The 13,647-nt window shown below is 42.7% G+C and overlaps 1 protein-coding gene across 1 annotated transcript; it reads right to left on the bottom strand.

Annotated features, from left to right (window-relative positions):
* Positions 1 to 813: 813 nt before the first annotated feature.
* Positions 814 to 3,855, bottom strand: LOC106778780. Its single transcript, XM_014666768.1, has 3 exons — positions 3,556 to 3,855; positions 2,056 to 3,462; positions 814 to 1,932 (listed from the first exon to the last, which is right to left on the bottom strand). The coding sequence occupies exons 1-3, from the start codon at positions 3,853 to 3,855 to the stop codon at positions 814 to 816; spliced, it is 2,826 nt and encodes a 941-aa protein (XP_014522254.1).
* Positions 3,856 to 13,647: the final 9,792 nt, after the last annotated feature.

Below are 13,647 nucleotides of genomic sequence, written 5' to 3' on the forward strand. Positions count from 1 at the left end.
CCGAGATAATGCCGACGCCCTATGGTAGTACTTGACTAAATTTTCCTCCTTAACCTGAAAATCCCCGTTCATTTGGCCGACCACCAGTTGGGAGTCGGTCCGGGACGTCAGTCGCCGCACACCCATGTCACGAGCCAATTCGAGCCCGACGATCAAGGCCTCGTACTCGGCCTGATTGTTAGAAACTCTGAACTTGAACACCAAAGCGTGTTCCAGGAGGAAACCATTGGGTCCTTCTAACACTACTCCAGCTCCACTCACCGTCCGGCCGGAGGCCCCATCGACATATAAACACCACTCCTCGTTGACCCCCATCGGCAATTCAACAACAAAGTCGGCCAAGTGTTGGCCTTTCACCGATCCCCTGGGCTCGTACCTGAGCCCGAATTCTGACAACTCGACGGCCTAGCCAACCATCCGCCCAGCGAGGTCGGGCTTCCTAAGAATTTTGGATATGGGATGGTCAGTCTTGACCACTATCTGATGACTTTGGAAGTAAGGCCTTAACCTTCTTGCCGCGTGAAGGAGGGCGAGGGCAACCTTCTCGACCTGGCGGTAGCGGGTTTCAGCGTCCTGGAGGGCTCGGCTGATGAAATAGACCAATTTCGTGTCGGAGCCGCCCTGAAGTAGGACGACACTTACAGCTGAGTCGGAAACCCCCAAGTAAATTTACAGTTCCTCTCCCGGGGTCGGTCGGTTCATGACAGGCGGATTCTGGAGTATCGTTTTGACGTCCTGGAATGCGTGCTCACATTCCTCATCCCACTCGCACGAATTGCCTTTCTTCAGCTTGCGGAGTACCGGGCGGATCCGCTATGCCATTCTGGGGATAAAACGGGACAAAGCCGTGAGGCGACCGACCAACCTTTGTACTTCTTTAAGGCTGGCCGGACTTTTCATGTTGATGATGGCATCGCATTTGTCGGGATTAGCCTCGATTCCCCGCGACGTAAGCATAAATCCCAGGAATTTACCGGCCGGCACCCCAAACGTGCATTTGGCCGGATTCAGACGCATTTTGTACTTCTTGACCTGTTCAAAAACCTCTTCCAAGTCTCGGGCGTGCGCCTTCCCATCCTCTGAACGCACCACCATGTCGTCTATATAAACGTCCATGCACCGTCCGATCTGACTGGCGAAGATTTTATCCATTAGTCGCTGATAAGTGGCTCCGGCGTTCTTCAGCCCGAAGGGCATGACTTCATAACAATAACTGGCCTTCTCGGTAATGAAGGCCGTCTTCTCCCGGTCTGAAGCGTACATCGGTATTTGGTTGTACCCTGAGTATGCATCCAAGAAGCTTAAGATCTTATGGCCGGACGCCCCATCAACAAGGGCGTCGACGCTAGGCAAAGGATGAGAATCTTTTGGGCAAGCCTTGTTCAGGTCTGTATAGTCCGTACACATCCGCCATTTGCCATTTGACTTCTTTACCATTACTACGTTAGCCAACCACGTCGTGTAGGTCACTTCCCGGATGAATCCTGCTTCTCTTAACTTTCCGACCTCCTCTTCTACCGCCCTCCTCTTCTCTTCTCCCATCCTGCGATTTTTCTGGGACACCGGCCTTGCTTCCTTAAACAATGCTAGCTTATGGGCCACCACCGAAGGGTGGATCCTCGGCATATCGGCCGCTGTCCAAGCGAACAGGTCCCTATTATGCCACAGGATGCTCCTGAGGCGCCTCTCCACTTCCTCCTCTAGGCCATTGGCAATCAATGTCGTCTGAGATGCGTCCTTCCCGATAATCATGGGCTGGGTCTCTCCCATCGGTTCCAAGCGGTCCTCAGTATTCGTCCGGGGGTCCAGGTCGGCCAAAGCCACCTCAGACCGGCTACTCTTCCTCCTTTCCTCCTTCGGGTATAACTTCAATCCCGCCGCATAACATTCCCTGGCCGTTTTCTGGTCGGCCTTGACAGTGCAGATGGTGCCCTAATGGGTGGGGTACTTCAAGGTCAGGTGGGGGGTGGATACGATAGCCCCAAAAGCGTTAAGGGAAGGTCGTTCGAGGAGGACATTGTATGAGGTGTTGGCCTCCACCAGCAAATATCTTACTCTCCTTTCGTCCCCCTCCCGCCCGGTGCCCAACCGAGTGCGCAAGTCTACATATCCCCTCGTATCCACTCTCTCTCCGGCAAATCCCACGATTTGCTCGTTGTACGGTACGATGAGGTCTTCTGAAATGTCCATTTGCTGGAAGGTTTTCCAGTAAAGGATGATGACTGAGCTCCCTTGGTCAATGAGTACCTTACCTACCCCGTATCTTGCGATTTCGGCGGTGATCACCATCGGATCATCCTGATCGGGGTCAGGCGCATGAAAATCATCGTCCGTGAAGGTGATGGGCGGCATTGACCTCCTTGGTGTGTCAATGGCATGCACGGAGCGCAACGCCCGGACATGCTTCTTGCGCGCATTCGATGAAGAACCCCCTCCGGTGAATCCTCCTGAGATCGTGTTGATCATCCTCCTCAAAGGACGATCATCACCCCTTCCACGACTCCGACTCCTCCTCCGGTCATCCCGTGGATACTCCTGACGACGATACCGATCGTTTCGGTCACCAGTGGTTCTCCTGTCCTCCACCCGTCGAGGACTCATCCTCCTAGGACTTCTTTCCCGGGCGGGTGATCGGTCTGGCCGATAAGTTTTAACGTACTTCAATAACTTCCCAGCACGAATCAGCTCTTCAATTTTATCTTTGAGGGTCACGCAGTCCTCGGTGTCGTGACCCATGTTTTGGTGGTACACGCAGTGTTTGGTTCCATCCGCGTTGGATTGGGTAGGTCGCTTTTGTGGTGCTTGCAGCAGCCGCGTGCTTAGCGCTTGATGGAAAATTTGGGCCCGAGGGGCGTTCAAAGCCGTGTATTGCTGGAAACGGGGGCCCCTGGGTCCCTCCCGAGGCCTTTGACCTCCTGCCCGGTGAGTCTGGTTCTCCGCCTTCTTCCCCTCGTTCCTCTCCCCTTTGGCCTCCTGGATCTCCTTTCGGTAACTCTGCTTCATGTCTTCCACCCTAATCTCATCGGTCGCCCGCTCGCTTAATTCCTCCATCGTTTTGGGTGGCGTCCGGCATACACTCTCCTTGAAGGGGCCGGGCCTTAGGGCCGGCATGATATGCTGTAACGCGAGCTCCAAGGTTAGACCCTTCACCCTCCGGACGGTTTTTGGATATCGATCCATGAAAGTCTTCAGTGGTTCATCCTTTCCTTGCTTGAGGTTCATCAGGTCCACCACCGTGATGTCCCTAGTAATGCATGCGGCGAATTGCTTTTTAAACATAGTTTCTAACCCCTTAAAACTAACTTTGCAGCCATTCGGTAGCGCGTTGAACCACTCCAAGGCCTCCCCTTCTAGGGAAAGGGAAAATGCCCTGCACCAGATGGCGTCGCAACCCGTACGGAAGGACATGGCGTTGGTAAACGACTTCACGTGAGCGTTTGGGTCAGTGGTACCGTCGTACATCTTGAATTGAGGTGGGACAAATTGTTCAAAAATGTGAACATCCATTATGGCCTAAACGAATGGGACGGGCACAGTCGGCCCCTCCGGCCTTACCGACACTGCTTTCTCCTCCTTATCCCCGCTCGCCCCTTCCCCTCTCGGGCCTTCTTGGGCCGGGGTGCTGCTATGCTCCTCTCCTCCATTTCCTGCGTTTGCCACCGTCCTCTCTTGTCTCTGCTCCCCCGCGCCCCCATCACCCCGAGCGACGATTGCTCGGGTGATCTGCGCCGCACACTCCGCCCTGACAGCCACCAACTGCTCTTCATGTTGTTTTTGCATTTCCTCCAAACGTCTCTCCAACATTCTGATCATCTCTCCCTGCTCGTCAGCGTTTGTGTTCCTCATGGTCACCATTGGTATTTATCCTACGGCCCCACGGTGGGCACCAAAATGTTTCGGTAGTGGATCCGGTCACACTCACCTACACATTTACTTCAGACCTTCAAGTCGTCCGGTCCTTCGAACTTCCACTTCCAACTTCCGTCCGTCCGCTCCTATTCCCCTCCTCCAAGCAAAGGCGGTTGGCTACCTGTTAAAGATACTCCGACGCTCAAGTTAGAATTAGGTCCGACCGGTTAATTAATTCTCAGTATTAAATGCTATTCAATTCAAGTTACCTNCCTCTTACTGTTGACCTCTATATATAATGTCAGTTTTGGGCCCGTGGTTAAGGCTCTACTAATCAGGGCCCAATAACACTTTAATCAAGGCCCAACAAATGTTAAACTCCTATTAAAGTTAACTTACCTCAGGGTCATTGGGTATGGCCGGTCGGCCGTTGGTTTCTTTAATTATTCTTGAGGCCGGCCGACCATGGGTCGGCTTTACGCCTAATGTTCCTTCGGGTCGGCCCGAAGCCGGACCGGGTGACCAGTACAATAGGCACCAGCTGAACCCACTCATCAACAATCACTTCTTCTTAGATCCAGTTGTGGAGGACATCTCCCTACTTGATTAAATTTGGAGACTGAAGCAGTTCCTCCTCAAGACTTCTTGGCTGAATCCGATGGTGGAGAACATCTCCCTGAAAGCCCAAAATTGGCAACTACCACCATGATCAAGGGAGTTTTCTTTTCCCTTCTCCTCCTTTCCTCACTTCTATTGCACTTGTCCTTGGTCTGTTGACTGTTCTGATTACTGATCTTATGCTTGTGACACACTGAGGACATTGTGTAGTTTAAGTGTGGTCTATTGGGGGAGATTCTGATTTTTCTTTGATTAGTTTATGTTTTCTGCGTTAAATTTTTGTTTTCTAGGTAGTTTTGTTGTGTCTTGTGTACAATTTTACATGTTTCTCTTGATTTCTGGACTTTGTTTAGGTTGTAGGTTTTTCCTTCACTCCATTGATACTCTGATTGGCTTGAAATCCTTGCTTTTCTTTGCTTGGAAAGATGATTATGATGTTTGAGAGGTTGAATTGATTGTGATAGAAATGCCCTGTGTGAGATTTGAGCTACTTGATATTCCTTCTTGCGTGTGATATGCCTCTTGATTGCTTGCACATATGCCTTGACTTGAATCTTTTTGATGATTCTTGATTGATATGCATGTTTGAAAGTGATAAAGGAAGTTTTGTTGTTGAACCTCTCTAGCCAAATGAGCCTACCCTTGTTTTTATCCTTTGATAACCCCTTTTGAGCCTATACTTTCCCCATTTCTTTGTTTTGAAGCTTATACACTAGTCCTAAGTGAAAAACCATTATTACCTTAACCTTAGGGAGTTTTGGAGCTTTTGAATTGTTTTGGGAATAAGTGTGGTCTCCTAGGAGATTCAGAGAGTTGGCTAGTTGCTTCCTCTTCTTGTTTTTGTGAATATAATGTGTATATTGTCTCTTGCAGTTGTGTTCTAAATAGAGAGAAAAGAAAAGAGACAAGATGAAAAAAAAAGAAAAAAAAATACAGAAAAATGAGAAAATTTTAAAAAATATATTTGTGAGTAAAGGAGTCAAGAAGAGGATTGAATTAGAGGTTTGGGTGTGAGTATACTGTGTTTACACTTGTTCCTAATTGCTCCTCTATTTCCCTTGGTTTGTAGCTTCTAATCCATATGTATCCTTCCTTTTTCCTTGGCCCCATTACATCCATAAAAGACCTTTTGATTTGAACATGTATATGCTTTTGAGTGTTGATATTAGAGGCTTCCCAAGTCTGTTTGTGTTTGCTTTCTTGAGTGCATTGAGTTGACATTATTTACCCTAGACACTTGAGAGAAACACTGATAGTGTGCATCTGTGAGCTTCTATTACTTTTGATTGACCTCATGAGCTGATTGATCATTTTGCCATGCTTGGAATTGCCCTGATGACTTCATGAGTATCTACCTTCTTTGATTCGGTGTTGGATATTGTCTACTTCTTTTCCTTGTGCAGATTTCTTGAGGACTGTGTAATTCTGTTTCTGTCCTGGCTAGCCTTTGTTTCCTGTATGCTGAGTCTGTGTCAATTCCTTGATGTCCGTTGAACTGTTTCCTGATTTGCGTCTTGATTTTGCCTAGGAGTGCAAAAGACTAAGTGTAATCTATTTTGATGAGTCGATATTTTATTGATTTCACTTAGTTTATTGTGCTTAAATTAATCAGGAAATTGTGCTTAAATGTCCGGTATTTTTCCGTTTTCGCTAATAGTGCTTAATTTGACCGGAAATTCTAATTTTAATTAATTTGAATATTCTGAGCTAATTATTTGCATTTTTAATTGCAGGGAAAATTTTGGAGATATATTTTGGAGCATTGGGATGGAGACAAATTAATTCAAGACTTTCCAATTAGACATTTTAAATTTTAGTTATATTGTAATTTAATTGTTTAAACTTTTTGGACAAGCTTGTTCACATTGGACCAAATTTTGGCAAAAACATGATGGACCCAAATAGTTGTAGGACACTTGGCAACTTTAGGGTTTTTGGGTGGACCCCACCCATCCTTAAAAGAGGACACATGGCCCTAGGGATTCCAACATTCCAGCAGCCGTCACACTTAAGAAAAACATGTTTTTAGTTTTGGCTGGGACGTTGGGAGAAGAGATTCATTCTCGGCAATTCAATAGTGCAGCTGACACACTCATTTATTTTCTCATGAAAACATTATGCTGGAACCATGTTTATCTTAGACTTTGGTTGAATGAAAGGGGGGTGCTAAACGTCATTGAGAAGAAGTAATGGAGGGTTATGGTTGAGGAATTTCTATTTCTCTTAAGAGTAGTGTCACGGCCTGGTATGGAAGGCGCACACGTTGAGTGATTTTCTCGGGAGACAAAAAGCTCATTCATTTTCTTTACTAGAAGCTAGGCACACACGGTGATCTTTTTATATTCATGCTGGAACTGAAAGCAATGTTTTTATATTCTACATGTTGAACACTTTTCAGCTTGAATGATTGCTAATGATTTAAAGTCATTTCACTTATTCTTCATTCACGGTTTCCAATGTTAATTATCTTCTTTATTTTATTTTATTTTAATTTGGATGCATCTGGTTATGTAATTTCTTTTAGTACTTCTTCCGTATGAATGGTATTGAAAGGTGAATATAATGTGCATTCCATTTTCTTAGCTTAAGCGTAGCATTTTTTTTTTCTTTCATAATGGGATTTCCTCGTTGCACATAAAATTGGTGTAAGCACTCTTCATATTTTTAATTCCCACTGCTTTGTGTTACAATTAGTTAACGTTCTTCTTTGAATTTTTATTCCAAGCTGCAATGTGCATTTCATTTTTAGTCAAGTGTTTATCTTCGTCTATTTCCAATTTCATCACTTGCTTTAGAGATCGTTCGGTCTCAATGTAGAATCGTTCGGTTATCTGTAGGACCGTTTGGTCTTCATGCTTTGTTAATCTATTTCGATGTTTTCAATTATGTTTGGTTGTATTTAATTTCTAATTTTAATTTACTTTAATTCTCCTTGCAAAAACACTTTCAAACCCCCCTCCCACTTCGTGTTTGACCTGATTCTCGAACCACAGTTTGGTCCTTGAGAGACGACCTAAGAGTCACTTCCAAGTCTATACTGCATTCTTTTATGCACATTAAATTTTGCATGGGGTGCGACACCCATCAATGATTTTGCATTGAAAAGTTTTTCAAACTGAGTTGATGTCTATAGTAACGACTATATGCGCAGTGGATGCGACTTAGTTAGTTATTTGATTTGAAATTCTGTTAATACTTGTGTACAGTAACGACTATATTTCAAATGTCTGTTAAAACATTTATGATAGTCAACTATATTTAATGCAAAGTCAATTTGGTTGTTATGATTGCTGCTAATTTGCTTAACTGTTATAACTGTCTGATGATAGTAGACTTCATTAGTAGCACAGTCGACTACAGGAGCATCTGATTTATAGATTGGTTTTCCTATTGTGATTATAGGAGGTTGAGTCGTGGAGTCTGTACACTTTGAGAATTGTTCAAAGTGGGTTAAAGATTGCAAAAGAGGGGATATCTTGCTGCAAATCTTTTAGCCTATATTTTGGTTAGAGGATTAGAGAGGTGTTTTATATTTTTGATGTGGAGGTCTCTATAAAAGCCTTGTTGTAAAAACCTTGACCATTATAATGCATTTGCATTGAGGCCGAACCAGTATAAAAATATGTATTTGATTTCTCTATCCTTACACTTTTACATTAAGTCGACTTAATTGTTTACCTAGTCAACTTTACATTTTCACTACATTTAGAATTTTCATTCCTTGCGATTGAAGAAACTTTGTAAAGGTTTTTACTCTGCAAAAAATATTTTGAAAAGACTCTGATTTTTAAACCTCACCAATTCACCCCCTCCCCTCTTGGTGTTGAAACTGAGCCATTCTGTTTACAACAATTGGCACTAGAGCTAGTTTTCATAAAATTTTTGAAAAACTAGTCAACTTCGTTTTTCCTTGAATCAACTATATCCTGGATAATGGCTTCCAGTTTTCAAACCTTTAGTGAAGGTGAATCTACAAACAAACCACCATTGTTTGCGGGTGAAATTTATCGTTTTTGGAAAATTAGAATGCAAATCTTTCTTGAATCCGTGGATAAAGGAATTTGGGATGCAACTTTGAATGGTCCTTTTGAGCCTACTCATACTATTGATGGAAAAACTGTTTTGACAAAATTTTTTTGAGTGATCTCAAGAAGAGAACAAAAAAGCGCAATATCATGTCAAAGCTAGAAATATCATTGCCTCTGCACTACTTGTTGATGAATTTTTCAGGATATCTCATTGCAAAACTGCCAAGGAGATGTGGGATGTCTTGGAAGTCACTCATGAAGGCACTGATGAAGTCAAGGAAGCAAGGAAGAATTCTTTGATTCAAGAATATGAGCTTTTCAGGATGAAGGCTGGTGAAACAATCTATGAAGTCCAAAAAAGGTTCACTCATATTGTAAATCATCTTATGGATCTTGGCAAAGTCTTTAACAAAGAAGAGATCAATATCAAGATATTGAAGACTCTAAATAGAAGCTGGCAACCCAAAGTCACAACAATCTCTGAGTCCAAAGATCTAACAAGCATGAATATGGCTACCTTGTTTAGCAAGTTAAGAGAACATGAGTTAGAACTTGGAAGGTTGTAGGACGAAGAAGAGATTGAAGAGAAGAAGTCCATTGCATTGAAAGAAATGAGCAAGAAAGCCTCAAAGTCAGAGGAAGAATCAGATGCAGAGATGGACAACAATGAATTGATGACCATGGAGGTAAGGAAATTTAGTCGACTTATGAAAAATAATAGTAAACTTACTAACCATGCAGTTCACAACAAAGCCAAGAAAGCTTTCAGGTTAAGTGTTGTTAAATGCTATAAATGCGGGAAAGAGGGACACATCAAACCAGATTGTCCAGACCTGAAGCCGAAGCAAAAAGCCATCAGAAAGTTTCCTAGGACAAGAAAGAAAAGCAGAAAGGAGCTTATGTCGCCTGGGAAAACAATGACTTTGATACATCAAGTGATGAAGATGTTGATCATGATGAGGAGTCAAACATCTGCTATATGGCTAGAGCATCATTGGTTGACTATGACAGTGACACAGAGTTTGAACGAGAACCTATAGAAGTAAAAAACGACCTATTGTTGGCTGCCTTCAAGGAAATTCATGTTGAAGCTATTGATAACGGTCTAAAAACCGTTATTTTCATACTTACATTTGATATTAAAACACACCCTTTATGGCTTAGAATGAGCTTAAAATCAAGTAAAACACTTAGTTGAGTCATGAGAGAGTCANAAGTTGGTTTTAGAGATATTATACTTGTTTTTACATTGTTTTGCAGGGTTTTAAGGTGAATTGAAGATGGAAGTGAAGTAAGGTGGACTTCGACCCGTGAAAGAGGAAGAAAAAGGATGAAAAGAAGGGTCAAGTGAGCCTTTGAGCGCCAGAATGGTCCACTGAGTGCTCAAAGCGATTAGAGGGAAACCGCTCAGCGGCAAAACTAACCGTTGAGCGGTCAAAATTATGTGAACGGAAGCAAAATACAATTGATCATCCTACCCCTATCCCTAGGCGGTATTAGCATAATTAAGGAATTTCTCACCAGATCATGACATTACCGTATGTCCCCATATCGATAAAGACAAACAACTTTTAATGAATGAGTTAAACAATAAAAGCATTAAGCAAAGATGAAAACCCAACAATTGATAAACAAGTATATGACAAACATATGAAATAAATGAGAATTTCAATATATGAGAGTTTCAAAAGATTACATTGTTCCCCAACAACAAAGGGTTTAGTTCACCATACTCATGGTGAAACTAGATGAAATATGATGAAAAATGGAAGAAATAACCCTAAACTTGGTAGATTGGAGCCGAAGCATCCAAGGAACCTCCTCCAAGGTGTGTGGAATAGCTCTGGACGTTTTTCTCTGCCAAAAGAATCCCCTTTTGATTCGCACTAGGGCTATATATAAGCCCAAAAAGATAACAGAAAGATTACAGAATCTAGCTAATAAAAACAGAAAACCGTCCAAGCGCCTAAGTTCACCGCTCAGCGATTTCCCTCTTGCCGCTTTGACCGCTCAACGGTTAGTTTTTCCGCTCAGCGGTTTCTCTCTAATCGCTCTGAGCACTCAGCGGACCATTCTGGCGCTCAGCGGCTCTCTTAACCCTTCTTTTCATCATTTTTCTCCTTCTTTCATGGGTCTAAGTCCACCTTACTTCACTTCCATCTTCAATTCACCTAAAAACCCTGCAAAACAATGTAAAAACAAGCATAATATCTCTAAAACNAACTTTTGACTCTCACAAGACACAACTAAGTGTTTTACTTGATCTTAAGCTCATTCTAAGCCCTAAAGGGTGTGTTTTAATATCAAATTTAAGTATGAAAATAATGGTTTTTAGAACGTTATCACAACCCCAAACTTAGAACTTTGCTTGTTCTCAAGCAAACAATACAAAACTTGGCTTTCCACTTCATCAAATAATTCACATTTTTCAAAATTCCTTTTTCTCACAACAAGTTATTATACAATTCAAATTTCAGTGGAATCCTATAAAGATGCATGCATACTTTCAATCCAATTTAGTTCACATAATCAATTTTTTTTCAACAGATGTTTTGTTCATGAATGATCAATCAACTAAGCATAGATGTAAACATGGATTTAACAATTCTCGCCAAGCAAATGTTTCACTCAATCTCTCAAGTGTTTAGGAGGTCACTCTACTTTCTACTGTTCACATGTCACATAAAACAATATTGTCATTCATCTGAAACAATCAAAATCTTCACATGCACATGTCATCACAAGGACTTTTTCCAAAGCTTGTATTGTGGTTGGGCTATCAAGAAAAATTGGTTTTTCTGGAATACAAAATCCTTGAGTTAAGAGAGTTTAAATCATCATTCAAAGTTCAAGCACACTCTCTTTTTAACCAATCTCACTCATTCCCAACTTTTTCCCTTTTTCCATTTACATTGAGTTCACTTATCATGTTTTTTCTCTTTTCTTCTTTTCTTTTCTTTCTCATGCATTTTTCTTTTTCATCTTTCGAACTCAATAGTTTTGCTTTTGCCTTTTACTTTCCCCATACAACCCCAAACTTGAACCTTTTCAACACATATAATTATTCTCAACCCAACTCAAGGTAATTCAATTCAAACAAAGGTTTTCATACTGTTTAAGGCCAAGGTTCAAAAAGGGTATATCATTTAAAATTCTTTGGGTGAAAATTTGGATAAGTAAGGGTGTTCCAAGCATGGCCTTGATCATATGACATACACATGCAATTCAATCAATTATCAAGATTAAGTCAATATCATCCATGATTCTCTGTGAACAGTGCACACAACAATAACACTCTAAAGCTCAATACCTCACACAAATGTTTTCTCACTTCTCATTCATGAATCCTGCTTAACATCAAAATCACAATCATGAATCACTTACTCATCTGTTTATATGGTTACTGAATCATCAACCTGGATATCAGCATTCACACATTCTCAATCATCATCCACAATCAATGATCAGTAGTAAATAACTCATCATGCAATAAAATTGAACCATTATCCGAATCTGTGTACAAGCCAACCATAGACACAAACATAAATTCAACCTATACTACTAATTCAAAGTACAAAGAAAAAGAAAAAGAAAAATCCCTGTCAAATGCTGAATCCATCAATAGATGCCCTCAGCGTAAATCCTCATCAGAATCACACTCATCCTCCTCCTGGGTATCCTCAAAGTCTTCATCCTCCTTGTCATCATCCTGTCCACCTGAGGTTTCAGCTGCTCTAGACCCATTATCCTGTGCCTGCCCTTGAGGCCAAGCCATCACACTACGAAACTCGTCCATAGTCCACCTGTGCATTGGTGGCTGGTCATAAAGCCCTACAATCATCTCGGCAGTGGCCACCTGCCCTCTGCAAAGGGACTCCATCCTCACCTCCATCATAGACATGTACATGTCTCTCATCTGAAAAGGCTCAAGCCTTTGTGCCGGTGCATCTGCAGGCTCATCCTCCTGTTGTGCTCCCCTCCTAGGACGTCTCCTAGGAACTGCTCCGATTGGCTCGTCACCTCCACAGTACTGACGAAAATAGGAGGCATCAATAGCTTTCCTCGGCCTCTCAAAGGGTGGAACTGCAGCGTCCACTCGTGCTTGCTGGCACAAGTATGTAATCAGGGACGAATGTCCTAGTGGTGTCCTACTGCTCACAGTGTTGGCGCAACTCAAAATTTCACTGGTAATAATCTTACCAACGTTCACATCCATCTGCCTCAACATACAATAAATGACCAGGATCCGATGTAAAGTGATGTCAGAAACATGAGAACATGGTTGGATGTTGGCATGAGTAAATGCCATCCAGTACTTGGCTAAGGGAGTCAAATCTGCCCTAAGGATGTAAACCGGTGCTCCATTAGGGTTTCTCTGAAAATGCCTCCCAGGGATGCACATCACTCTTTCAATATCTTCATAATCCCTAGCCTCCCCTAGTATAGCAGCATACCTGCACTGCTCTCTTGGCCACTCAGTCCATAGGAAGGCGTTAATGATGTCAGGATCATAGCTGATCAAATGTCCACGCACATAGCTCATGTATCTCCCTACGGATACTCCTCCTCTAGGCAAAGCGTTGGCGTAGAACTCCTTCACCAACTCAATATTGGCTGGTGCCGGATATGTCGTCAGTCTCTCCCATCCTCGCCTCTCAATCTCCAAACCAAACTCTGGAGCTAAGTCAGGGATGTACATGGCCTTCCTCTCCATCAACAAATGCCTCTCCTGGACTGTGGCATAATGTTCTTCATGTTTCCTTGAGAGGAACCTAGAAGAACAGAATCTCCTAGGTCTCTCTGGTTCCTTCCTTTTGTTGCCATTTGTTTTCACTCTTCTTGAGGTAGACATTCTTGCATTAAATCAAATACATCCAACAATATTCTCAGAAACATCATTAGAGGTTAGTATATCATCAATTTTATAACCCATATCACTCCAATTCTTGAGGAGAACAGGGCCCCTCAATTTACAAACATCCAAAAATTTCAACATTTAGGTAACTCTGCTGCAGATCGCTCAGCGTCCATGAAGACCGCCCAGGCGGTTGCCTCAAGTCGCGCCACCGCTCAGCGGTGGCAACTAGGGTTTTTCAAAAACTTTTCCTAAATGATCCTAATCTCCACTCTTTTGCTAATTCCATCAATTCAG

Source organism: Vigna radiata, unplaced genomic scaffold (genome assembly GCF_000741045.1).
Source record: "Vigna radiata var. radiata cultivar VC1973A unplaced genomic scaffold, Vradiata_ver6 scaffold_189, whole genome shotgun sequence".
In the NCBI taxonomy this organism is placed as follows: Eukaryota; Viridiplantae; Streptophyta; class Magnoliopsida; order Fabales; family Fabaceae; genus Vigna; species Vigna radiata.